We start from the raw sequence: 27,315 nt of genomic DNA on the forward strand, positions 1-27,315 counted from the left end.
TTTATTAGCTCAGGGTAGTTTCCAAGCCATATATTCTTCTTATTACAGGTCAGTCAGAAATTGAATTTACCTCCTGTTTTTACAAATCCAATCTCAGATAAAATATCACAGTTTCTGGCATGATGAGTCCAGATTTATGCATCATGCAGAACTCAGCATAACACATTGAAACTAAACATAATTTTTCATGAGTCAGCCTCCAGGCAACATTTTGTCATTCATTTTTACAAAAGAATGTCTCACTTATCTGTGCCTCATTATAAAAAAAAAGAATGCAGCAGCAAAAATACAGGTATAAAAATACCTCACCATTTTTCTTTCAAATATTAATCTGTCAAGAGTAACTCTGCTTTATATCACATTCAATTTGAGGAGTGAGGTTTCATGCTGATAAGCTAAGTGATAATGTGTTTGCAGCTTGCAAGGAACCATGCTGCTAATCCCTCAATCATATCACAAACAAACTGATGATTTAGCAACAGAAGACTCCACACTCTTGGCTTCAGTTTGGTCCCCAACCAGAAATGGTTCCCCTCAACAGCATCATTATGGCATGCTCACTTACGTCATGATGAGGGTTTCCTCTCCAGGCTCCCCTAAAACTCCATCTACAAACAGTGGGAGGGATGTGAAACTGTACTTGCTCCAAGATCTCCCTTCATCAAAACTTAACCTAGAGGAGAAAGCAGAATTGGTGTTTTCTTTCCTTACTCTCCTATTTTACTCAAGGGGACTCTCTAGTCCACTGCAGCTGCTATGGAGAAGTGAAAAACAGCTTCTCTTTTTGGATTCTGATTTTTTAGTCCTTTAAATAAGTATTTTTTGGGGAAGCATCATAAATCAGAGCATTGATCAAGCTTGTCTGGCATCATACCACTAACTCATGGCCAATATTTAAGTGGTAGAAACTAGAAGTTATGGTTGAAGATTGATGCTCAAAGGGCAAAATGTAGCCTAAGGATAAGATTTTTTTTTAAATAAACAAGTGATTTTGAACTTCTTGTTTTTGAGTACCCAATATAAAACACTTTAAGGAAGTTAGTTTTCTGGAGCACAACAGTCTCTTCAGACCAGCAGTCCTCCCTGTGGCGAGTGTAAGTGAAAGCCTGGAACCACTCATCATTTCTTAAGACTTGTGTCTGGGTGTTTCAGATACTGATATGACACTGACTGTGGTGGAAGTAAGTAACACAAAACAGCACAAAGCTCTACTCTGCCTCCTCACTCAAGAGTGCTAACTGGTGAGGACACTTTTGCATTATCAGTTACATAACCCTGAACCTATTCAACAAAATTCTGGTTCATAAGTGCTGCCTGCTGCATAGAAGGCAAGTTCATGAATAATTTTGAAAATTTAGACTACTTTGGCAACTTAATGAGAGACAAAGGCATAAACCATATATATTTTTTTTTTTTTTTTTTTTTTTAATGAACAATCAAATTCAAAAAGCAAGCTGTGGTAAACCAGGAGTGTTGGGAGTGTTGTAGAATTACACTGATGGTATCTTAGATCTGGCCCAAGCCAAGATTATGTAAACTGTAATTTCCAGGATTTCTTAGCTTTATCTGACTTAATGTTTGCCAGTATCTTAACTAACGCTTTCTAGATTATATCTGCAGAAGACTGGATGCATACTAACTGCCTGCTTCCTGCCTGAAAAGAAGGACAGCAGACATTTAGCACAGATGGAGTCATTACCAGAGGTGTCTGATGGGAAGAGATGTGTGTTTCATGGCCACAAGTACTCCACCTTGATCCAGGTACAGAACACTGTGCTCTTCCTCAAAGATCTGGAAAAAAATATGTGTTTATTTAAACCTATTAACCTTAGTATCCAGAAAATGTAATAGCTCTTTGAGTAGGATCATGACAGAGGACAGTTATGTGCTAAGAAAATTATAAAGTAGAAGAAATTATAGTTGCTGGACTTGGTTTTTTATTGTTTGGGGTTTTTTTCCCCCAGTTTTTCCAGGTTTATGGAAGATTCATTCTTCGCTTGCTTGACAAAAAGTTAGAAATATGACTTTTTTGCAAGGATCAACAATTTCTCTCCTTTCGATGACAAATTTTTGTTTAAAGAAGAATTTCATGTGTTTGCACATGTCTGGCCCTAGCTCAAATAATTGATTTAGACAGAAAAATGAGGCTAGTCAAACATTGCAAAATAATTAGATTCTTGGATTATCAAATACTGGAAAAGATTTTCTCTCCCTATGTCTTTTTTGTATTAACTTTCTGCAAACATCTGCTCTCCAGTCTATACAGCAGCATTTGTTAGTCTGAGAAAGTTACTCATTCTCTCCATGACTTGATATCCCATTCAGAAAATAGGAATAACAGAATTTCCTGATCTGAGGATAAACACATTAGAGGGTATTTCGTAACAGGTGAGACTCCACTAAATATTAGGAACTAGATATAACTTCATTATCCAGTCTCTTTCCACAATTAATGGAGAGTTAGGTAGCTTTGGAACAAGGGGAACTGAATTTTGTCTTTTCCTGCATTAGCTTGAGAGCAAGGCACAATAATCCATTTATACGGACAACGAATTTAGGACAACTCAGCTTAGGTGAAATGGGTCCCACATGGAGTGACAAAAATTAGACCAGTGCAACTGCTGATTTTTGGGTAAGTATAGTCATGGACGAAGAGAAAAATGGTTTGGTTGGCACAAGGGATGTACAACAGTAAAAGGTAACACTTTCTCTCCCCTTATTATTCATAATTTATTCTGTTCTCTTTGCTATGGGGTTAAACCAAAGTCCAACTCTGAGTAGAATAATAAAAATAATTTTCTGTTATATGAAGTCTAACTACATATTTAGTCTTTTTCTTTGAACATCTCTGTACCTTTGAGAAGGGAAGTTTACTCTTTCGTAAAGATTTGCAAAAAGCTACCCTGAACCAAATGAAACAAAAATTAAGTGACAGATTGAATCTACTTTTATGACATTTCCTATGATTAATATTTAAACCAGGTGATTCTGTGTCATTTACCTGCCTCCAAGTGTTCCCAGCATCAGAAGTAACAAACATGCTGATGTCATTGTCTGATAGTTCAGTGCCTATATTACCTGTAAGGTGAGCACTGGTTAGTGAAGGAACCCTCTCAGATACAGCAGAATGAGCAAATCAGGGGAGTAAATCTATTTATTTATTTTGCAATTGCAGAACTTCTGGGTTTGGGAGGAAAATGAGAGGGAAGGGAAGAGGGAAGGGGGAAGAGGGAAGGTATTCAGTTTGATGAAATTTATATAAAAGACCCAATACATGCAACTCTACACACCTCCATATGCAGAGGAGATGCCCTGATTTGGTCTTATGCTCACAGGAGTAGAGGGCTAGACATGATCTCCTCAGTCTTGAAAGGCCAGGTTCCATAAAAAGCATATGACAAGCTGAAGTCCCATAAGGAGTTTCATTTGACAGCCTGCCTCCTTTCCTAATACTGGTGGTGTGACACACCACAGCCACCCACCATCCTCCACAAACTCCAGAGTTTGTCCAGGTTTGCACATCATACCCAGGCAATTTTGAAATGTTTCATACCTGAAGCTACAATGATACTGGGGGCAGTGTCTCGGCTGGCGATGTTTCCTGAGGTATAGGGGTTGTCTGAGACCTTCAAGTGAAGATGAAGGGAGCAATAGGGCTATGGAGAAAGGGGAAATAAAAGTAAAAAGCAGATACCACAATGTATGCTCCTATTTCTACAGGCTTAGAAACACAACAGTGTCTTTCTGTATTTCTTCCTAACCATTGCATTCAGTCACCCTTAGAAAGGCACAGCCACTTTGCTATAATTTTCTGACACAACCCACTCCCAGTGGGAAACTTATCCACTAGGCTGAAACCCTCTCCCAAGGACAAGACCTTTGAGGCCATAGCTCAAAGGAGGGGACCAGGCTTGCACAGGCAGGTGATGGTAAGGAGCCACCCAACTCTCCTGGCTCCTACTCTTTGAGAAGCAATCATGGATGCAGATATGAAATGACTCTCTGAGCAGCACTGCCCAAACTATCTCTGAAACATGAATCAGTATAACCCCACTGGTGTGGTGCTGAATCACCTCTAATTAGCCAAGAAAATACAACTTATTTTGTACCATTTCTTAACTCTTTTTGACATATAACTGTTCTGAAATGCACTGCAATAAATACAAAGAAGTACCACAACTGGGAAGTGTTAGTTTCAAGTTTAAAGCAAAGCTTCATTGCCCATCTGGATGTGACCTTTAAGATTTCAATACAAATACATCCATGGAAACCTCACCTATTTGCTATTGACTTTGTATGCTGGGTACTCAGGTACGAGTGGTACAGAATAAATCAGTTGAGCATGAGGGTGAGACAGGCAGATTTTCAAAGCTGCCATTACAATTCCCTCCAAATCTGTAATGTGATAATTTCTGAAAATTTCTGAATGCTATTTCCTTCACTAGGGTTTCATTTCCAGCATTTTTTTATCTTTTAAACCTCATGAAGAGCCCTTAATGAAACATGCTAAAAGAAGAGCGGGGAAGAATACTGGCAAGAAAACATGAAGAAAACTGATCCAATCGAGGTGGATATCATACAGGAACAGAACTGGGGCAAAGCCCATGCTTCAGCTTGCCCAGCTCTGTAAGAGAAAGAGGGGCTGCGCAGAGGGACCTTCAGGCTCAAAGGAGGCAGGTTTTCCTGAATAATACCAGTTGCCTAAAGGCTAGATCTGCAGCCCCAAGAGTCTGGCAGGCTTCCTCTGCAGGAGACCTAGTCCCATCGGTCACTGGAGGAAGACCACTTATCCATCCTGTCTCAAAGTAGGTGAATATGACTGAAATGAGAATTGCCCTGCGGAGAATGGCAGGGTTCTTTTGGCAAAGGCAAATGAGGGTGGTGAGGAGAGATGGGAGCTCTCACTTATGTGAGCCAGGAAAAGGGGACGTGGGCTGTGCAGCTGGGAACCTGAGCTGCCAAGTGGAATGTACTGAGCAGCCTAACTCCAAGTGACAGCCTTGCGAGGGCAGCCGCTGGAGCAGCCCAGGGCGCCGGAGGGAGTGGAAAACAAATTGAGCTGACATGAATGCAGGAAGTGGAAAAGCACTGCAAGAGCATGAACTCTTTCCTTTTACATTTTGATAGGTCGTGAGAAGACTAAATAGAAAACATATTTTTAAAACTAACATGCTCCAAGCCCACTTCAGCATTTTGAAGACAGAACCTCATGGCAACTCAGCCAATTCCCAACTCAGATGAGACCTTGTTAAGATTCAATCTTTGTGCTACCAGAGATTTCCTTTCAAATTTATCTCATTTCACAGATACAGTATATAGAAATGGAATGTATCTCTCAAATATTAAAAGCCAGGCCATCTGTCTAACCAGACAGATGGCCTTTTTAGTGGCATGACTTCTTACTGGTTGGAGTGCAGTACTGGTTGAAGTCTCTAGTGACAACTGGGTGTGGTGTGAAAACCAACCTTTCCTCTCCTAGCCAAACACCTGAAGTTACTGCCCATGGCCATCCCTGACTGTGTTAGCATTCTCTTCCTCATCCCTGATGTACACCTTCTCCATCTCTGTCCTTATGGTTTATCAACAGATATTTTTCCAGCTGTTTTGTGTGCTTTTGTGTTCCTCATCTAGGTCCCACAGCTGAATTCACATACAGACATCTCACTGGTTTTCAGAATTTTCATCAATTGTCTCTCTCCTTTTTGTTATTACCAACAGGCTACTAAAATCATTATTATCACCAGAATAATGGTTTCCTCTCACTGCCTAGTTCCCAGCCGTGCCAGCTGCTGCACAGCCACCAAGGGAAAGGCAGCCACAGCATGCAACATTTAGACCCTAGACAGAAGATAAAGCATAGGTGACACAGGCCACTGCTCTGCTCACTGCCACCGTTTTTATAATTATACTGGATTTCATTACCTGCTTCCTAACATTTTCAAGCCAGCACTCTTATGCTTCCCTCTCAGGAAGCTCATGAGTCCTTAGTAAAATTTCTCATAAAGATTCACAAACCCACTTTTAACCGTTCTGCAAAGCCTGCCTGAACTGTCTCCAATGGCATGACACATTACAAACCAGTATTAGTGGCTGTTTCTCATCAGAAGTGGGAGAAAATACACAAGGAAAGTAACACAAGGATGATGCTGGTCATTCACAAACCTAGGGGTAGTCACAGTATTTGCTCACCTGCAACAGCAAGGAGCAATGAAAAGAGAAGAACACTTCCAAGAGAGATATTCAAAACACCTCACTTAGATGCCTAAAATACTCTGTAGACGATAGCACAAATGAGGAGAGGGTCTTTGTCCTGAGATCTTTATAAATTCATATGGAAAAGACAAACAAAATGTGGGAGGGAATAAACAGATGTCTGGGGAAGCGAGGCACAGAGAAAATAAATGACTTGCCCAAGGTCACATAGGACGTGGGAGATAGGTCCAAAAATTGAATCAAGATTCTCCTGAGATTCAGCTCTGTGTTTGAACCACAAGTCCATCCTTGAAAGCTAATTGATTAACTCTCCCAGGCAGATGCTTATTTCTTGCCAGACAGAACTACTCCTCAGTTAACCACTTCACAACACATGCTAAGTATCAAACTAAACCAGCATCTTTGGGATAAAATACCTTGGCAGCTATTTCATGAAGATTAAGTGCACTCATCTTAGGAAACAGGTGATATAGACAAGAAAAACAAAACCCTGGGATTAGATGGAATTTCACTGCTTTCCTCCCTCCTCATTATTTAGAGCTGTCTCACAGAAAATGCGAAGGAATTCTGACTCCCTATGAAAAACCACCTTGAGAGTACTGTCAGTAGAGGGATGGTTCTGTCTGGCTCTCCTTGTGCTTCAACCTGATTCCTTCTTAACCTCCTTAGCCAACAACTTAGCTGCTGTGTACTTATTTCTATTTTAATTCTCACTTAGTTGAGGCTTAAAGACCAGATTCACAGAGGACACAGCACCGCACTCGCAGGCTGGGGACTGTACTGTCACTCTGGGAAATGGCAGATCCCATTTTGCCAATGAGCTGGAACACATGTCATTGCTGAGTCCTGAGCTATTGCTGGAGACAATTATGCTGAAAACCAGCAGTGGGAAGGCATTAGTATCTGCCATGGAGCAAGGATGGGAGCTAAACTACATGTATAATGGACTATGAAGAATTCACTTATCTATGCCATAAGGAAAAGCAGGATTGTGTCAGGAACATTTATGTCTAGAAGGAAAAGGAGCAATTGACATCAGGAGGTAAAACTGGCAATGCAGGGGTGGCTAAAGAGGTGAGTGGAGTTTGTGAAGTGTTTAAATGCTAAGCTATGTCATACTGACAAGGAACAGAATTGCCTCAGAGCAGAGGAAAATTCCTTTTCTCTGCATTTTCCCTTGGCAGAAAACCTTTATGTATCCCTGACTTATTTCCAGGAATGTACACTTATAGTGCTTTTGCTTCAAAAATTTCTCTCCCTCCCACTCCCAGCTTCTGGGGTTTATTCTCTATAATTTCTAGAATTCTTTGATTCCATATTCTGCCTTCATCTTCCCCACTATTAAGCGTGAACCTCAGATGGGATTTTTAAATAGCTTGTCTCTTGCAGAATTGCTATTTTGCTTTGTAATTTGGTACCTTTTCTGTACTTCTATCCCTCCCTTTCTATGGCAGGCAGACTGCCTGTTCCTGTAAAAACCTAACAAGTTTCTTTAGTTCAGATTCCAGCTATTTGCTTTCTTTCAGATTTGCAAGTTGACCACCTGAGACTCTACATGCTCAGCTGAGGTTTCCTGCTCCTCTGCCATTCCAGAAGCTTGTGAAAACCTAAACATAGAGGACTGCTCAGACAATGAAAGAGGCCTCTTGCCTGTTTTACCCAATGTTAGGGGAAGAGAAAAAATAAACATGGCTAAATATTCCTCAGGCCTTATCACAGGGAAGGGCTGATAAATTACTTTCCATTCTCCTGAAAGGACAAAGACTGAGATACAAAGTTAAAGTCCATTGAGGATTTGTCCCTTAGCACCCTCAAATCACAGAAAAATTCCTACACTTCAGCCCAAGTCACAGAGCACTTAAAAAGTGTAAACAGCTTGACAAGCCTCCACCAAACTTGCACAGGTGGAAGTAATTCTCAGAGCAAGTACATGGTTGCATAGAGAGCAAAATAAAAATGAACTCATGTTTAAATAGTGGTTTATGCACAGTGGAGCTCCAAGGATGTAAACGCGATCCACAGAGAACCATGAGCTTCTCTGGGTCAGTTCTCACTGTGTCCCTACAAGCACCCATGATTCTGCTCCTGCTCTTGACCCTTTGTCTAGCTTGTTCAAATTTACCAACCTCAAGGGAATTCCAGCTTATTTAGGCACATCTGGTCTAATTTTAAATGAAGTTTATTGTGTTCTCTGGTGCCCATGGGTATAGTACCAGATACGGTATGGATGGGAAGGCTTAAGGGAGCCATAACTCTCTCTCCATAAGAACTGTCCATTTCTGTCTCATACACAGATGTAGGACCACTTCCATTATATAATGGGCACCTATAGTGGCAGGCAAAGCCTTGTATACAAAATAACCAATTCCTTCAAACAACTGTTCTGTAAGGGCCACACAGAGCAGTATCTCTGGCTCACTTATAACCAGAATGGCAAGTTAGACTTTGCATGATCAATGTACCAAAATACCAGGAAAGACCTCTCAGAACTCTAACTTCAAATTTATGGAACAAGAATAAAGTCTACTTTTATTATTTTACTTGCCTATGTGCTTTTTTTTGTTCTTCTGCTTTGCCAGCCCCCTAGAATATTATACTGTCATATCATATTGAAGAAACCTTGAGTTTCTGATAAAATTGGTTATAATTTGAGAAGGTCAGGATGTCATTTTTTTACTGAATATGTTCACTTGAGTTAAAACTAGATTATACAATCTATTTGAAACACAAAGGTTTCTTTACACAGTCCCTTCCAAAGAACTGAATTCTTTTATGCCTGCAAAGTTTTTTGCATGTCATCTTTTTTGGTTTTCACCTCATAGAAACATCTGATTAAGAATTCACTTAGTTACAATTTTTAAAAATTTGAAAGAAGAAAACAAACCCAAACAAATTTAGTCATGATCTGAAATAACTCTTCAGACTTACTGCCCAGTCTTCCCTATTTAGTTTTTCCAAACTGGACAGAAAATGAAGGGCTTGCATTTTGGCTCAACCAAAAAATCAATTATTTGAACAGCTTCAAATATTTCTTCTTTGCTCTTGCAATAGTGCATGACATTCAGTTAAGATATTAGTGTAGCATTCAGCTGCAAAATATAATGCTGATTCAGATTCTAATGCCTCAAAACGAGATTTTTTTTTTTTTAAGATGGAAAACTACATGCAAGTACAGGACAGCAGCAGGAAGAGTAGTTTAAATAGATTCTGCCTGGAACCGTATTAGAATTAGTATAATATGAAAGCTATTGAGAATCCCAAATACAGGGGTTCTGAGTATTATCCCACTACTGTGTATAGATTGTATCAGCTGAAAAATACGTCAAGATCAGTTTAAGCTTTCTAAGTTGATAGAGGTCTGCAATTCTATTCACATTGCTTATATTTCACTTTCCCCCTTGGAAAGTGCTTGCATATAATGATGATTAAAGACTTAGCTATATGTGGATCTATATCAGTAAGTACAGAGATAGATACAATTTACACCAACACAAAGCTGTACATATATTTGGATGAATGTGTCGATTCTCACTTCTGAGCTCTAAGAGAAAATGATGAATGTTAATAAATATTAATGCCAACAGAGCAGCCTGAAAGAAATCCAAGCTCTCTTTTCCTTTGAGCCTGTTTCCAGTTACTGGGTCCCTCAGAGTTCTGAGCTACGGCAGCTCTCGCCTCCCATCTAGTGTCCAGAGAACTGACTGCCAGACATAGCACCCAGCTTCCCCTGCTCTTCCAGGGGACACAGCACTTCTGCAGAAGGCAGCTGATCCAGGATGCTTACTTTTGTTCCAGAAATTAAATTAAATTAAGCTAAATTACAATGCCAGCTCTTGCAATAACCCCTGGCAGCCCAAGCCTGAAGTACTGCACTCCATGAGATACACTTCATGTAGAGAGGAGCTGCCCTCTCTTTCTTGTGCTACCCAGTAGAAAAAGATTGTTTTGGGGTATTACCACTCCCCAAATTCCCCCCTCAGGTACTTACTAGGAGACAGTGAATGGGATTTCCTCTCAGATCTGTGTGCGGAGCCTGCAACAAACTCCAGTCTCTCCCTTTATTGTAGGTGATGAAAGTTTTCACTTGGTTGTCAATCTTCTTGTTAGCCAAGAACATTCCCTTTATCCCTGCTACCTAGGAAAAATTGACATGGCTGAAAAATAGATCAAGTCCATGCAGGTTCTGTGCATGTCCCTTTTTCTCTGTCAAACCCACCAGGGCTCTGGTGGCTGTGTCAGTGTAGTCGGTGTCAGGGCCAGAACTGCCAATGTACATCAAAGGAAGGCAAGTTGGGGTGCTGGGAAAAAGACAAAGCCATCACAGGTGCAAAGGTGACAAACGGGAAAGAAATCTTGTAATTCAGAATCATCAAGGGAACATGGCAAGATGTCAACAGCATTATCTGTAAAGTGACAACCTCTCAACTGTGTAGGCATCCTTCCCCCTGAAAGATGAAACATGTACAGGCAATTATTTTTCTCTTGCACAGCAGCAGCAGGAAACAGCAGCAATTCTAGCTTTGCAAAGAAAACAAACAGCAACACACACATAAACTTGCAGTTTCTATTCTCATCCAGCTTTCTTCAGACATGTCATCTAAGGACCTCAATGTGTTTCATAATTATCAGTGTTTCAACAGGATAACTTGGGGGACAGAGGTATTTTTATTACGGTTTTGTATTTTGAGGAAACCAAAGCACTGGTGACTCAAGCAAGGCCATACAGAATGCTAGTTACAGAGCTGGCAATGAGATCCACATCCTTTTACTTTTTCCTGGTGTTTTACCCAACAGTTTAAATCCACAGACCTGCAGGAGGATTTTGCAAAGACATGACGCTAACAGATTCACACTGGAACCAAGCCTAAAAGTATCTTAGTGAGGAGAAAAAAAAAGTCAACCTCAAACCACAACTCACACTGCAGAATGTTCCCATCTTCTCAGCACACCGAAAATCAATAGCCCAATAGCTGCTGCAGCTTGCGAATGAATTTGTTAGGCTGTCATTCTGCAATCTGAGTGCGGCAATAAAAAGGGAAGTGAAATCAGGAGAAGGAGAGGGAAAGTGAGAAACTTCTTGGTTTCCAGCAAGTCTGTTCAGTCATCTACCTCACCTCTGCTTATGATATAGAATTAGCAGACAGAATCATTCATCAATACTTTTTATTCACAGAGATTATTACTTAAACGACATCGCATGGCAAACAGTTACACAGCAGATTCAGAGCTTTTTCCAGCTCAACCCATTTAATTATATGGCTGGACTTGGATGCTGCAGCTACCAGTGAACAGGACCTTACTGCACTTCTAATCACGTGCTGTGAGAGTACTTGGGTACAGTGCTTTGGTACAGTCATTCGAACAGCACCTTCCTGAATTTCATTTGAAGTTGCATTAAGACTTTGACATGGCTTGCTATAAAGGGCAATAGTCTTTAAATTCAATAGTTAACTAATTCATTGTTGATATAAGCAGAAGAAAGATAACCTTTTCAATTTCTCAGCCAGATTGTTTGATCCCACCCAAGTATTCAGGATTTCTTTGCAGTAGAAAGGCACCCTGAAAAGACAAGGGTACTCCTGTCTCCCAGTGATATTGCATGAATAGACAAGGATGGAAAAATAACACAGTTCTGCCTTTACTACCAGAGGCTACAGCCTATAGTTCCAGTTGTACTTTCCTTTGTTGCTGTCCCAAAATAGTTCTATTATATAGTCCCTGTGAAATGCTGGCCATAAATGATTAAAGAGCATTTTATATATCAGGCAATAAAAGTGTTCTGAAATCCCGTGAATTTCTTCTTTTTATGATTCTAGTCATGGGCTGGGACTCAGAATCCTTTCCTGAGAAAGCAAAGTTATTCTGTTAGTCTTGGACAGCTTTATCTTCAAAAAAGACTGCACACACTATACATGCTTGTGTACTCTCAGAAGGAAAGACAGATCTATTGCATATACACAGCCCTGACACGCACATGGAGCTGTTCAGCCCTGCTGCTCACAGAGTCATAACAGAGGAAGACCCAGGCAAGCAAGTGCATGACCACCAGTGGCCGGAGAGGAACGCACTCTGTCAGCTCCCACACAGGAACTTTAGAATCCTCACCACCCTGAATGCATTGTGTGCAGATACAAATGCCTCTCTACAGCTTCAGAAAGATCCATACAAGACACTTGAACACACAGCTCTAAAGACATTTTTCACTCCCCATCACCACCTTCATACATCAAACATATACTTCTCAGCCAATATACATACTGTTAGAAAAAATTAAGTTCCAGAGTGATAGGCATATATACCATAGCTACAGACACACCTCCTCACAGTCTGTTACCACTTCAGTCATGGATTATCACAGGCAGGACTATCTTGCTGTGGACCATTCCAACAGAGCCATACCGCATCACTGGGAAGACACAGGAACTAGAAAGGGCACTCAGACCCAGTGGTCAGTGATTTAGCTCTTCCCTTACTTTAGGAGGTGGTCAATAGGACAGCCTTTTTGGGAACTCAGAGAGACACTGTGAAAGAACTTTTATTTTCTCCTTGTACCCAGTGCAATTCCCTGCTGAGCAGCATCGAGCAGATTTATCCTTGATTTATAATCAGTGTAGGAATTACACACACAAACATGTTCACAAAAATGCAACCAGAAGAACTTACTTCTAACACCTGACAAACATGCACACAGACACCTGCACATTAAACAGGTGTTTCTTTGGCATCTTCTCTAATGATAATGCTTTTTAAAATATACTGCTGCCACCAGAGAAGGACTCAATTTGCAATCTCTCCACTTACTTTTAATTTATCTATGGATTTTTTTCCTTCTCTTGCCTTCCTCTCCATTTTCCACTAGATCACTATAACAACCTGACTCAGAGAACCATGTTGGCTGGCTCTCTGTTCCCTTCTAGCAAGAACATCAAACTGAAAGGAAGGTTTGTGCCAGGTTCCATGTCAGCCAATATTCCTCCAGTCTAGATAATCAGCAGATATGACATTGTAAGTCTGATTCCATCAATTTCAATCCAGGTTGCTGTGGGGTGTCAGCTGAATAAAACAAAACAAAAGATTTTCTTTACCCCCTGGGATGTAGGACACCTTTACATAATGCAGTAAAGCTGCTTCCCCAGCTGACAGTAATAAGAGGCAACAGTTTTTCCATGGGCTGCCAGCACTGCAGAGAGATTAATGGTAAAAGATGTCCAAATGACTGAAATGGCAGTGCCCATCCTCCTCCAGTCCATCTGTGCTGATGTATAACTCAGGCTCTCTGGACAAGGTGGTTTCCAAGTAGAGGACAGCTGAAGGAAAACTAGAGAGCAGAGCTAATATTGAGACAGTGATGGGGAAATACAGGAAGCATCTTCATCTTCAAAGGTACTCAGATCTCCTTCATGACCTTTATTCTAAATGGTCAGAAAATACTGTGGGGGAGACCTGAAAACAGAACCTGACCCTCAGAACTGCAGCTGAGGACTGAGTTTCTCCTCAGCTGAGTGCTGTCTCCAGGGGGAAAATAGGCAGCAGAGCAAGAGATGTACAAGGGCACATGAAAAGTCCCCGTCTAGGGATGAGTTGTCATAAAAGACAACGCAAATTGTCCTTTTTGCAGGTGAGCTTAAGCAGAAAACACTTGTTCAGAAAAAGGCTCAGGGGTAAAGAGGGCATCAAAACGAGGTAGGAGTTTCCATGCTCATGGGATAGCCCAAGAGAACATATATATAAACACCTAAGTTCCCAGAATAGTCTAAGCTGAGAAAGGTGACAAGGACAGCTGAAGATTGCAGTCTCTCCCTAACTTCTAAGAAAAGAGATTAGACTGCCAGAAATGCAACAACAATCAGAGAATGATACTATTATGACTCTTTGGAGCTTTCAGAGCCATAGAGCCAATATGGGTCCCAGCAGGATTTTGGCTGAGAGACAGAGTTCTTCTTAGCAACTGAATGAACTATTCCACAACTTTTTCCTATGCATCAGAGAGCCATGAGCTCATATGAGAACCTACTGGTGAATACAGCAGTGAATCTAGGGAGGGTAAAACTCCGTGTTTAGTCATTTGTTGGCTTTTCTATTCACATCCATATTACGAGACTGATGTGCAAGGAGGAAATGGTACTGGGCATCATGTGAGCTCCTGAGATAGCAATGGGATGTCTGGAGTTATGACATACCTCATAGAGGTCAATCATCACATTCCCCTCCAGCCCTTGACTACTCTTGACATTTTCCAAGGCCAGGGTGAAGTAGACCCCTCGGGTGTCGGAGATGTACAGATTGTATGTGTCATTCTGGTTCCACTCTTGTACAGCTGCAAACACCTGATTCTCATCTGTGCTGATAACATGCATGTCCTGGGGAAAGAAAAGAGAGGCAGGTTACTAGAGGGAGCTCTGTGCTGCCATTTCCAAGGGCACCAAAGTAATTGGGGAGGAGCAAGGGATATATTTAGGCTGGAGTTTAATCGGGAACTAAGTAGACAATACTGCTGCATTGTACTGTTGTATTGTCTACAGCCACTGTAAGCAGGTAATTCCATCCAGGAATATTTTACACCACCTCTCTTCTGCCAATTTGCAAAGCAGTAATTAACTGATGAGGTACTAATTGAACATTTATATTGGCACTACAGCATTATACAGCAGCACTTTCACTCCCCTTACCAACACCTTCATTTTAATGAACACTTTGTCTGGGGAATAGGGAGGGTTGTTTATTTGTTGGTTTTTTTTTTTTCCTTTTGGCACCCGAGTGTTTCCACTCATGACTGTGCAATCACAGATATCAAAAATGTAGGAGTTTAAAAAAAAAAATATCATCTGAAACATCTGCATCTTGCCCAGCATTCAGAAGCCAAATATGCTCAGGATCTGGCACAAGTAGGATCTAATGAGGGAACATCTGCTGTTATCTACTGTTTCTAATGAAAATGTGGGCTGGAGCCAAGGCCCTGGACCATTGTACAAAACAGCACACCCCAAGAAATAAAACAGAAAAACAACCCTAATCCTCACTAGATATAAAGAACAGAAATGTAGTTAGATCACTAGCACTATGAGTGAGGTTTTGTTTTACTCTGTTTGTTCTGTGTGTTACAGCAGGCAGGAAACAATGAAAATATTGCATAAGTAAAGAAAAAACAGGAACTATTAAACCTGATCCCATCTTTGAATGCCTGGAGAAATTATTGCCCATTTTATTTTATTTTCTATTACAATGGAAAAAGCCACCAAGAGAGAGATTGTTATAATGAAATTCCCAGGTTCTATCTGCCCAGCACAAGCACCCTGAGTTCTTTGGTGCCATAAAAATCTGTGGAGGTAGGAAAAGAAATTAAAATTTCTTAGCACCAGGTGATTCCCAGAAGACTCAGCTGTTCAGTCTGTTTTGGGCAGATATCCAAAAGTTATTCTGCTTCCATGAATCTCAGCCAGGCCTTCTATATGCAAAACTGGGAACTTTATCAGAAAATATACTCTTTGGAAGCTGATGCTACTTCTCCCTTCTGCTAATAATAGTCTTCGAAAATTCACTGTCTGGTGGCTTTTTAGGGAGGATTAATACTTCCAGATGAAGCATTGTAATGTAAAAACAAAAAATAATATAATGAAGAAATTTGATCTATAAATTTGAAAGTGGATTCACCATGGAGTTAAGATTCAGAACAGTTGCTTGTTCATCCAGATCCAGATCTGAATACAGAGTGGATGAATATGCACTTGATTTACTTGCTTCCCTGCACTGAAGAAAATCGTATCCCAGAAGATGGGCTCGTTTTGTGAAGGAACAGATTGGCTTAATTCCCAAGGCAATAGGAAAGGTAATATAAGTCCCACTGACTTCTACTAATTTTGGCTGTGAACAGACATCCTCTCTCAGCTCCAGCTGTGCCAGTAGGAGTTACAGCCACAGCTGTTTGTCTGTGGCTCCGTATTTCAGACTGTCACCCTGGTTCAATCTGCTGGTAGATCTACATCAGCAGGCGTTCCCAGTCTGCTTCAGGCAACATTGGCTAGCACAGCTCTAACCTCAAGTGTTAATTTCTGCATATGTGCACGCATGGGCAGGCCTCTCCATTTAAACACAGACAGAAATTATAAGTAAAACTTGTTTTGTCTGGTGAATGTACTTTTTCATTATCTTACCATTTCATTCAATAGTTTTGTAAAAACTGGGGGAGAGGGGTAAAAAGATACTTTGATCAACACCAGAGAAATCACAAATGCTGAAGAAGCAAACAGGTTAATTTATTTACTAGATGCTTCCTACATTTGATCAGAGCATGCTGTAAGATGGAAGTCTAAAGAAGATTCCAGTAAGGCTGAACAAATTTAAGCCTAGGGAAGCAGAGATTGAGATTGAATTGGCATAATAGATGTAATGCAGAAAGTCAAATAAGATAGCATTCCAACTGTGTGTCTTTGGGGATAAATTAACTTTTCCTGTTAATATGGCCTTGTCCAACCAATGCGGCAACGATGCAAAGCTTTGATAGAAAAGAATTAGTATATGGGCATCAAACAGGTCTTGGACCAGCATCAGGAAATTCTTCATTTCCACATTGGGAAAATTAAAATCAATCAGTGTATCATAGACAGCCTTCACCTTGATATGGCACAAGCTCCTTACAGAGATGGAAGAGGACAGGAATGTGAAGCGAGGCACTTTTCTCACAGTCATCATCAACTTCAGGGGCTCCCCTTGCATCTGTCTACTCTATCTCTACTGAGAGCCTGAGCTTTTTTCTCTCTGTTGCAGAACATACTGGAAGTACATTAATATGCAGTTCTACTATCTGTCCTTTTGCCTTTCCAAAGACAACAGTAACATGATGCTGTACATGGGTTTGATCAGGTGTCTAGTCAAATGACTAAAAGCCAAGGCTTTCTGAACTACTAAACAATTGCCCTTTTTGTATTTTGTCAGGGAACTTTTTTCCTGGCAAGTTAAATAGTAGGGATGTGTAATGCCAGTTTTATTCTGCCAGCTCAGTAGGTCAGAGCACGGTGCTAATAACAAGGTTGTGGGATCAATGCCCATACGGGCCATTCACTTAAGAGTTGAACTTGATGATCATTGTGGGTCCCTTCCAACTCAGAATATTCTGTGAAATGTCTGTGAAGATGCTGGCTCTTGCCTCTGACTTCTGTGAAATTACTGGGGCTGTCAGCTCTTTTAAGGTCTGCATTTTATTTATTTATTTATTTATTTTTGTTATTGCTTATTCCATCAGGATGTACACCCTGAGGTAGAAATAAGGTGATGAATTTAAAACAGAAGTACCACATGCACCCATCCCATCACTATTCAACTCAACACCAGTTAAGACAGGTCTTTTCAGAAGAGAAATTGCTTGACTTGCTTCAGTATTCTCAAATGTCTGCCCAGTGCACTCATCTAAACTGGAGTAAATGCACCCTGTGTGATTATCATGAGTGACACTACAGTGTGTGATAGAGCCCACATTGTGGTGCTGTGGTACGGAACAGGCAGCATCAACCCACAGATCAACGTCACTGCAACAACTAACAGGTCTCAGTAAAGACTATTTACAGGGTTAACACAACCTGTATGCGCATATCCAGGCATCTGCTTGAATGGAACAGAGTTTCAAGCTTATTTAGGCTTTTAATCAAAGTATCTACAAGGCTGTTAATGTCAACAAGAATAATATTTTAGCTTGATTTGCTGTAGGCCATCCTGCCTGAGCAACAGCATCACCTGCCAAAGCTGCCTGCCATCGCACGCCTCCAGTTCAGGAAGAGTGACACACAGAGACAAAAAGCTTGGTATTTCCATCCTCAGTTCCAGAAGTCACTTAGTACTGTTCACCATATTTGGCCCCTCTTTCTTAGCTGAAGGAGATAAAAGAATCTGGGCATAAAAGAAGCTGTATGTTCCAATTCTTTGAATAATATAACTCTCTCTGCATTTTTCATAAAAGTGACTATCTTGCTTTGATAGCAGCCTCCTAGACAGCCACAGTTCCACTGTAGCTCCTTCCAAGCCAAATGTAGCTCTTCAGTCTTTGAAGATATTCCGAGATTGTGACAAAGCATCTTTCTTTGGGTCAAATAACACGAATAGATTGCTCCAATTCCTGTTCTCTGGAACACGTTGTAATTTAATTCTAGCTCATTTTCCCTGGCTCTCCAGTGATTTCTTTGGGAAGGTGGACAAAAAAATAAGTGTGGGCTAAAGGAAACAAGTTTAAAGCAAACAGTGTCTCTACAGATGGTCTGAACTGGCTGTGAATTAAAATTTTTATTTGGCTTTTACAATAACCATTCTGAAATGCAAGTCCGTTGCTAAGGGCTCCTTCAAATAACACCTGTTTAAATCTGATCTGAATTTACAAAGTGATTTCTCTTGCTTGGGCTGAGCAATCTTATCTTCAAATGCGACTGAAAATTTTGAGGCAGACCACAGGTCTCCTGTGTCAGAGCTAAGGTCTCATGGCTTCTGGTATGGTCCTCAATGTCCTGCAAGCTGGGTCTCCAGGTGCTGTGAACAGGAGCAAAGGCTTCAACAGCAGAGTAGAGAAGGTGACGCACCCAAGGGCGGGGTTTCAACTGCAGTCTGTTTATATGAAGGTCACCCAGTCAATCCACTATAAACAGGTCTGTTGGGCTGAGGAATCAAAGATAGCCAGTTGTGAAAGCAGCTGAGTTATCCCTTTGGACATTTCCACCTACAAAATCTGGCGCACCTTCAACTTCTAGGAATCGGCTGACCTTGCACTTTCATTTTTTCCCTTCTGACAATCCCTGCTTAGTTTCTGGGAATACATTTGTCTTCTGATGTTAGACCTCATATAGAATCCATAAGATAATTTGCTACCTTTCAGCTTAAATCTCATTTAAGACAGACTATATCAAGAATGAAAAGGCAAAAAAAAAAGTCCTCTGTAATTGTTAAGAACCCATTAGGACCTCAGCTGCAAATTGGTGGTTTCTTCAAAATGGAGCTAACATTTTATATAGCTCTTTCAAAAAATTCAGCTTCAGAAGGCAAAAATATCCTTTCAAGCTCCAATGCTAATTCACCATTGTTAATTAGGCCAGATACAGAGTAGGCACAAAGACATCTTTCTGCTTGGTTCCCATTAAAATCTACTAATGAGGCAAAGCACAAAAAAGCAACCTATACAAGATAGTGAGAGGGGAATTTTAATACAAAAGAAAAAAAAATAGAGAGAGAATCCCCTCCAAAACTTAATTAACTAACCATAAAGAAATGGTAATTGACGTGGGCTGTGGTATCTGTGTACATTTCATGCTCATGTCCTTGACTAGCCAAAGTGCTGACTTTTGGTTTTAGTCCTTTCTTGCTTGCAAATGTTCTGTTAAAGAAGAATGCTGTTTTCACACAGTGCATGTCATCTTGCAGTTCCTTGTGCTGTGATCTGTGCAATCAAAATATCTATAGGTTCATATGGACATTCTAGCAACAGCAACACCTACCTTGGGCAAGGAGTACTTTGGCAGCTTCATCTGTGCAAATGGACTCCTCCTATAAGAAACGTAATAATGTGGTCTTCCTCCTGATGTCAACTACGAGAAAAGCAGGAAAGTTACCATCAGGTATTTCTTAATATTTTTTTTTTATTATCGGAAAGAATATCAGACAAAAGCTGTCAAGAGAAATACCACAGTGTGGTGGCAATGGCTTGAAACTGCAGTGCTGTTACAGCTGAGGAATAAATTTTGATCCAACTGGCAGCAGCTGAAAAAGAAAACAAGAGGAATCCCATTCTCACCAAAGAGAGACAAAGGCTAGAATCTCACATAGAAACTTGTGAGAAGTGAAGTCTTGACTTCAACTGGGCCATTATGTCACCTGCTGATACCACAGCTCTCCGGTGCCTTACCAGAAAACTCTCTGTTCTTTGCTATCTGCAGAGCTGCCCTGCAGGCTGTTGGTTAGATCAGCAGATTGGCAGACATGAGGCTTGACTTCTATTGCTGCTTCCAGCTTTGGTTCCTGCATGGCCCTGGACGAGCCATCACAGGTATCTGCTACGAGATCAGCTAAATATTCACAGGTATGGAGGGCAAGAGAAACTTGGTTGAATTGGCATTTTTGTGAATCTGACCATATATTTAAGTGCATAAATACTGATGGCAGACCTTGAAAATGCTGGGTTAGAGCAATGTGAGGTATCATTTTCTACCACCTATTAAAGGAGGGAAAAAGAAAGAAAAAAGCTCTCCATTTTCTCTGGCTTCCAGTACTGCTGAAGTATAATCAATATTTGTAAAGTACTTTGAAATCTTGGATGAAAGATACTGAAGAAAAAATATTCCAGGGGATTCTCCATGCAGAACTTTGCTTTAATTGCTTGATACCTGAGCTTATCAAGACTAAGTGTTTTAAAAGGCACGGCAGTAGTTTAAAATGCAAGATACACAGATACATCTGGTTCATACCAGATTAAGTAAAATAAGCACTATTTCTCATTCTAAAGCTCTTCAGCTTTTTTTTTAAGGGAAGTGGGCAAAAGTTAAGGAAGAAAGGCCAGAAATATTTTTAATGGGAGAGCGTGAGTTTGTAAACAAAACAAGTTTAGTAGGAAAATAAACTCCCATTCCTTTACCCTAGTGCTTTTGAGCCTACTAATTCCTTCCAAATGGCTTAGTTGCAGAAAAGCCAGATGGAGATCAAGGAAGGAAGGGAAGGCTAGAGGGAGGGTGCTCATCTATTCTTCCAAGTAAACACAGCCTGGCATAGGGTTATTCCTCCTTTGAAGAACAGAAGGGATAACACCAGGTCCAGAGTCAGCCAGGATGGCTGAAGAGAAATACTCCAGCTCCTGTGTCACTCGAGCCACCAACACAGTCATCCTGGAATGAGAGAGCATGGCTAAACAGTGACGCACGCCCCTGTTTTCCCTGCCATATAAACATTTCCTTTTTGCCCAGACACATTAGGCACAGAAGCTGTTCCGGAGCGTATGTCCCAGATTTATTTGTGGATTATTTAGACTGGTGTTTACGACTGAGTTCATTAACTGAAGCAAATTAGCAATCAACTAACCCAATGTAAAATCTCAATTCTCCCTCTTCCCTCCACTCACAAGCATGCTAAAATATAAACTGTCTGGAAGCCCAGTTTAGTGCTAATGATCTCCAGTTCACCTCCACGTTCCCTACAATTATGTTGTTATTTTTTTCCTCTTCAGCTGACATTAAATGGACACTGGCAGCAGCCTAATGAAACCCACAGTGGTTCAAATCTATTCACCAGCTCTCACCTGGAACACAGCTTGCCTGAGTACATCCCATCTTCTGCCTTTTCACTGTAATCACAACTGAGGCATAACAATACAGCCTGATTACTCCTTTGGTGCTTTCCCTGACTCCCTCCCTTCTTTCGTATTTCCCTCTCATACTCTACAAAAAGCTTTGGTCTACTCCGTTGTAATAGCAGATGAGTGACACTTCCAGCTGGGGGTTAAAGCAGTAATTCCAGAGTGCTGATGAGATTGCAGGGAGTGGCACAGAGCACTCCAGCACACGCAGTACATACTCCAGGCAGGAACTCTATGGCCCTACAGTGACAAGATACTAGAGCTTAAAGGAACACAGCTAGCATTGTAACAAACTGCTACAATCCATTCCATGCCTTTATGGATCCAGTGTTGTAGAGTAGTTGCAAGCAAACACATATGCACACACATGCAAAGGAACACGAGAGAAAATAATAGAATATAGAATAATATAATATGAAGTAATAGAATAAATAAGAGAAGAAGGTGTTCTGCACCTGAACAAAGACATAATCACCCTGGACGATCAGGGAGTTATGGTCAATGTAGCCTGGAAAGGGTTTGCTGCGAGTGGCTTCACTGCAGTTCTGCATCTTGCAGGTGATGTACTGGGCGTCTGAAAGGAAAAGAACAAAAACAATACACTTGAGATCCTGAGCGCAGATTCTTCCTACTGTCATAAAACTGTTTGCTGAGGCAGCACTTTTGCTTCCCAGATTCATGTGAAGTGAATTGACACCAACCATTCAACACCACACAACCCTTCTTTCCCTTACATCCTTCGTAAATCCACTCTTGATTATTTTCTCCCTTTAAATTCTTTACCTGCCTCAGCCTCCCATCATTTCTTTCATTCTGCCCTAGATCAGACATCAGAGCTATACATTTTTACCAAGGGAAAGCCTTCTACAATGTATTTTGTATTTCCTATAGCACTTACACTCTGTAGAGTAATTCATATCAGCTTGGAAAGTACCTCAGACCAACTCCTATTCAGGGGTTTTAGCTACTTCTCCACTGACAGTGCAGGTTGATGCACCCTGGCAGACCTGGGCAATCATTCCACATTCTCTTGTAACTAGAGGCCTTAGCAGCTGCAAATTAAATGGCCTAAATGCAGCCATCCACCTTGCAGCCATGCAAGCCATCTCATCCACTGTCACTATGTGGGATGTCCTCACCTCCTATTCTGAAGTACTGCAAGGTGCTCATCTCATAATCTGGCACCTGAAGAAAAACAATTTGAATTTCTTCATGGGTGCAATTTATCCTAGAATACAGAACCAGATTCTCAGTACTCTGGTTGCACTCTTTCAGATTCATTAAGAATTTGTACTTTGTTTTATGACAAACCTCATCCACACGAGGAACAATTTTGGCTTTTTAACATTAGTACTTACATGATAGAAACACTACATTGCATTTAATGTTGGAAGTACTTCTAATCATTTTCCTTGGAGAGACACAGCCCCTTGTTTGATATAATTGCCACCTTCAGATCAGAGAAATAGCATTTTACACTGAAATAGAAATGGCTGGAACTTTACAATCTCGTATTTAATCTTGGTTTTAATTAAAACTATCATTTGACATTTCTTTCCTTGCTTCTAAGGGCTGTTGACTTCTGCTTGAAACAGACATGCAGGGTAACGAACCTTCAAGGAAGTTTGATGAGGGATGATTTTTCTCCAGCATGTGCAGAGTTCTTGGAATATATAAAGTGCTAAGTATTATTAGTCACTGCCGTTTATAACATTTTATGCTTTCGCAGCTCACTGCAAAACATTAATGAATACAGCCTGGGCAGCATGATCGAAATGCATTTCCCTTCAGAGGGACATGATTTTTTCCACATTAGCCACGAGAGGGCAGGGAACGACGTAATTCCCAGCCTGCTCATTCCAGTGAGCTCAGGAAAGTTCCCTCTGTCCCTCTGCATCTAGGAAGGAGGGGGACAGGGGGGCCGCAGCCTCTCCTGCCACCCAGCAGTGCTGTGTTGTGCAGCATGTCCCCTCCTTGTCCTAAGACAGAGTACTGAAAGGTCACAATAAGGTCTCCTCGGAGCCTTCTTCCCCAGGCTGAGCAACCCCAGCTATGTCAGCCTTCACAGGGAGAGGTGTTTCAGCCCTGTGATGATCTTTGTGGCCTCCTCTGGACTTGCTCCAACAGGTCCACAGCTTTCCTGTGCTGAGGGCTCCAGAGCTGGACACAGAACTCCAGGTGGGGTCTCTCACTGTCACAACAAGGTTCCTGAGTCAAGTTCGTGCCAATCCTGAGCTTCAGCAAAGCAGCCTCAATTGAAATGCTGCTACTGCCACCTGAGCTGCTGCAAAGACTGGGTGGCTTTTCATAGATGGAATTGAACCACCAAGCATGGAGATAACACAGGATCAGACCTCTGTTTTCCACATTATTTCCTTTCCCCTCCCCATTGTTTTCTTTTACTTCCACTGGCACACCAGCTGTCTGGGACACACTAAGAGGAGAGACTCCACTGCCATCCTACTTCCCATGCAGAGGGGTTATCTAAGCTGAGAGCACAGGAAGTGTTTGCTTTTGGGACCAGCCAGCAAAGAAGATTAAGGAATCTCCTCCACAAGAGATTTTGAAGAGCAGGCCAGGTTGACATCCATTAGAGAAGACTGAGGTTCTTTCAATCCTGCTTTAATGGAGGAATGGGGACTATCCCTATTTCTGCTGGATTGCAGGAGTCTGGGCAGCAGTGATTGTACCATTGATGCAGATTTACTAAGGCAATTCTTGTGAACTTTTACAGTGCAATTCTCCATGGCTTCAATTCTAAAATGCCAGTAATAACTACTAAAGGGCAGAGCACTGAAATTGCTTAAGCTAATCTCCCAAACAGCCAACACCGAGATGTGCACAACAAGAAAAGCTCTTCTTGCTACAGGAGACAGGAAGAAGGAAAAGCAGGATTCTTGCAGTGCCTGGTTCTCACTTTTTTATTTCCCAGGGGAAGATTTTCTGTGTTCACATTAACTCAAGGATTTTTTCCTTTTCATTCTCGTGGACATTTTATGTGACTCCATTGGCAGAGGTTTGTAATTTAGCATTAATTAATGTCAATTAATGTATTCAGTTGCTAAGCTCTGGAATTAATTTCATTAGTTTTCCTGCACAGATGTTTTCTCTGCCATAGGTAATTAGGACATCATGCTTTTCATTTCCAGAACCCTCACCTCCAACAAGAGCTGCTGTTTTTAATATACAACAACAAAGTCACACTGTGTCTGGAGAGGAGAACATAGCAACTTCCAGCTCTTACACCCCCAGACACTTTGATTTTGACAGGTTTAGATACCCAGAGTAGGAATCTTCTCAGGGAATGACAGCTTTTTCTAAAGAGGAAGCAAGAGAAGTCACAGAACACAAGAACGGAGGAGACATCTTGTACGGGAAACCTCTGAAAAAATTAATCTGTTTTAGTGGTGAAAAAGAATTGCAAATGCTAACACATAAAACAAGTTAAGAGGCAGGGGGACCCTGTGCCATGAAATATTTTAGTCTTTTCCATGCTGCATGCTCATATGTTCTCAACGGAAATGGATCCAGCCTGTCCCAGAGACATTTCTTGGCTCAGCTGGTGGAGATGGAAGATTATTGGTGGTTACTGGAGGCTGGTGAGCCTCTGGAAAAGGGAGAGGTTTAGATCCCTTCCTAAAGCAGTGGGACTTTTTTCAGGATATTTTGTTGACAACTGCTTTTTTTTTTTTGGATTAAATATCAAACCCTAATATCCATTGCTTCCTAGTGTAAGCTTGCATGTATATCTTCTGAAAACCTTATTTAATCACAGGGAGAGTCAGCAAAAATGGTCACTGTACTCTGCAAATGTATGATTTATATTTTTCTTGTCTTCAGTTCATTGAGGAATGGGTTTTTCCCTCTATCAATAAACCCACTGAGGACAAATCAGGAGTTTTATACAACGCAATCGATGATGTGTTTCTCTCACAGATTTTCTGTGGAGTATCGCAGCTCAGTACTGAGCAACTTAGATATTAAGGGGTAGTTTCTGCTTTGAAAGGCTGACTGGCATCCTGTAACTAATGAACCACAAGAACATGGTAGTAACACGTCACTGAAAGATGCAGGCCTGTAACCCCTCTTCCCCAGTGACTGATAACAGAAATCTAAGTTGCCTCAGCAGTCCAGGGACACCTTCAGCATTCAGAACCTCCCACGGCAATAAATTCCACAGTTTAATTAAAATTTTCTCCCATACTGTAATCTTTTTTTTTGAGAAACCCACAAAATGACTGTTCTTTATCCATTTCCATCTGGTCTGAATGTTGACTTGTGAAACATTCATGGTATGGGAATATGCTCATGACTCTCCAGGACTCAGCAACTGCAAAGCAATTAACCAGTAATGAAGATCAGTGAAACGAAACCATCCCATTTACTAACTACTCACAAATATGGTTTTATCCTGCTGCTACTCTTTCTTCATTGCATGTCAGCATCAGAAATCTTTCTTTACATAGGGAAGTATATCCTCTGCCATTTCTGGCATAAAGATGTAATTAGAGAAACTAACAGATGTCATTCTCCAGGACAAATACTAATCATGATCAGGAAAAAACACTAATCACAATCAGGAAAAAAAAAAAATCACTGCATGGGTTTAGGGCACTACAGGAATTAATTCATCACTGTAGCTATGTTAGAAAAAGATTGCCAGGCTAGGTTGCCTACTCATTTTTTCCACAACAGTGATTATTTTATTCTTCCCAGCAATTTTCTGTGAAAAAACAGAAATTAAAGTGCTAGTGCAACTTTGTGATTCAGACAGTATTGGCCAGATGCTCAGCCCTTGTGGATCAGCAAGCAGAACATGTCTGCTGGCCCCAGGTGAGACTTTGGTCTTACCTGCATCACAGAAGCACCTAAATTACCTTTCAGTAAGAAAAGTTGCTGTGTAAATCAGGACAGCAGAAGAAAGGCAAAGGATGCAAAACTACTTTTTAAATATCAGGAGCTCTCTAAATTTTTGCCAGCACATTAGAAAACCCCTTAGCTTCTTTCATCCACACTTAAAAAAAAAAAACCTATAAATAAATTAATGTCTTATCTACAAAAGCAAATGCATGTCTATAAATGTAACAGTTGTTTTACTGTTTTCCTGTCTATGGAAACTGTCATTTAGACATCCTCTGAGTCAGTTTTGCCATTCTCTGCAGGGCCAGCAGGTACCCAGTTAGTTTCCAAATGCCTTGTAGGAATCCGTCTTTCTAATTTGCACCAACAGTCTGGATTCCTCAGTAGGCACCACCTGAATAAAAACTACCTCCCATATAATTAGCTTGAATCAGGCCTTACTGGGATAACCCTACCAAGCTCAAATCAGATAAGCCTGTTAATTTTAGGATCTTGAGTATTCTTTACAAACCTGAACCCCACATGTCATTAAGTTTATACCTTCTAAAAGCACTTCAAGTTGCATTTGAGAAAACCTAGATTTAACTTCCACCATCACCCTGCCTGTAAGAAAGAGAAGCTTATTGTGCAATTAAAAACCGTAGGGGATTGTCTTACTGGGGCGTTGACCTGAAGCCAGACAAAAAAAAAAAATCACAGTTCCTGCTGACTTTGCTGGTTTGCCTTTGATCCTGTTCCAAAATCAAAGCAAAACACCAGGGACACCCAAGCATATAAATGGAAATGTGAGATAACATTCATATGAACTTCTTCCAACCAGAAAAATCAGTTTTACCACTATGCTCTCAGCCCCGGAGTGATATGGATTGGGCCTGAAGCCTTTAAAAATAAACAAAAGCATCACATTCCACGAGATGAAAATTTGT

The 27,315-nt window shown here is 40.9% G+C and overlaps 1 protein-coding gene and 1 long non-coding RNA gene across 2 annotated transcripts in view; one reads left to right on the forward strand and one right to left on the reverse strand.

The window, feature by feature from the left end:
• The window catches only part of SORCS1 (sortilin related VPS10 domain containing receptor 1), a 183,774-nt gene that overhangs the window by 45,885 nt on the left and 110,574 nt on the right, over positions 1-27,315 (reverse strand). The window contains exons 7-14 of the mRNA XM_017735172.1: positions 21,985-22,103; positions 19,683-19,772; positions 14,394-14,573; positions 10,202-10,348; positions 3,554-3,656; positions 3,002-3,078; positions 1,700-1,791; positions 566-673 (exon numbers count right to left, since the gene is read on the reverse strand). Of these exons, the coding sequence (XP_017590661.1) occupies positions 566-673; positions 1,700-1,791; positions 3,002-3,078; positions 3,554-3,656; positions 10,202-10,348; positions 14,394-14,573; positions 19,683-19,772; positions 21,985-22,103 (916 nt within the window). The remainder of the gene's footprint in view (positions 1-565; positions 674-1,699; positions 1,792-3,001; positions 3,079-3,553; positions 3,657-10,201; positions 10,349-14,393; positions 14,574-19,682; positions 19,773-21,984; positions 22,104-27,315) is intronic.
• On the forward strand, positions 6,946-8,753 carry LOC108446946. The gene is made up of 2 exons (XR_001862286.1): positions 6,946-7,287; positions 7,740-8,753. It is a non-coding gene; the product is annotated as an uncharacterized LOC108446946 (long non-coding RNA).

This window comes from Corvus brachyrhynchos, unplaced genomic scaffold (genome assembly GCF_000691975.1).
Source record: "Corvus brachyrhynchos isolate BGI_N302 unplaced genomic scaffold, ASM69197v1 scaffold705, whole genome shotgun sequence".
Taxonomy (NCBI): Eukaryota; Metazoa; Chordata; class Aves; order Passeriformes; family Corvidae; genus Corvus; species Corvus brachyrhynchos.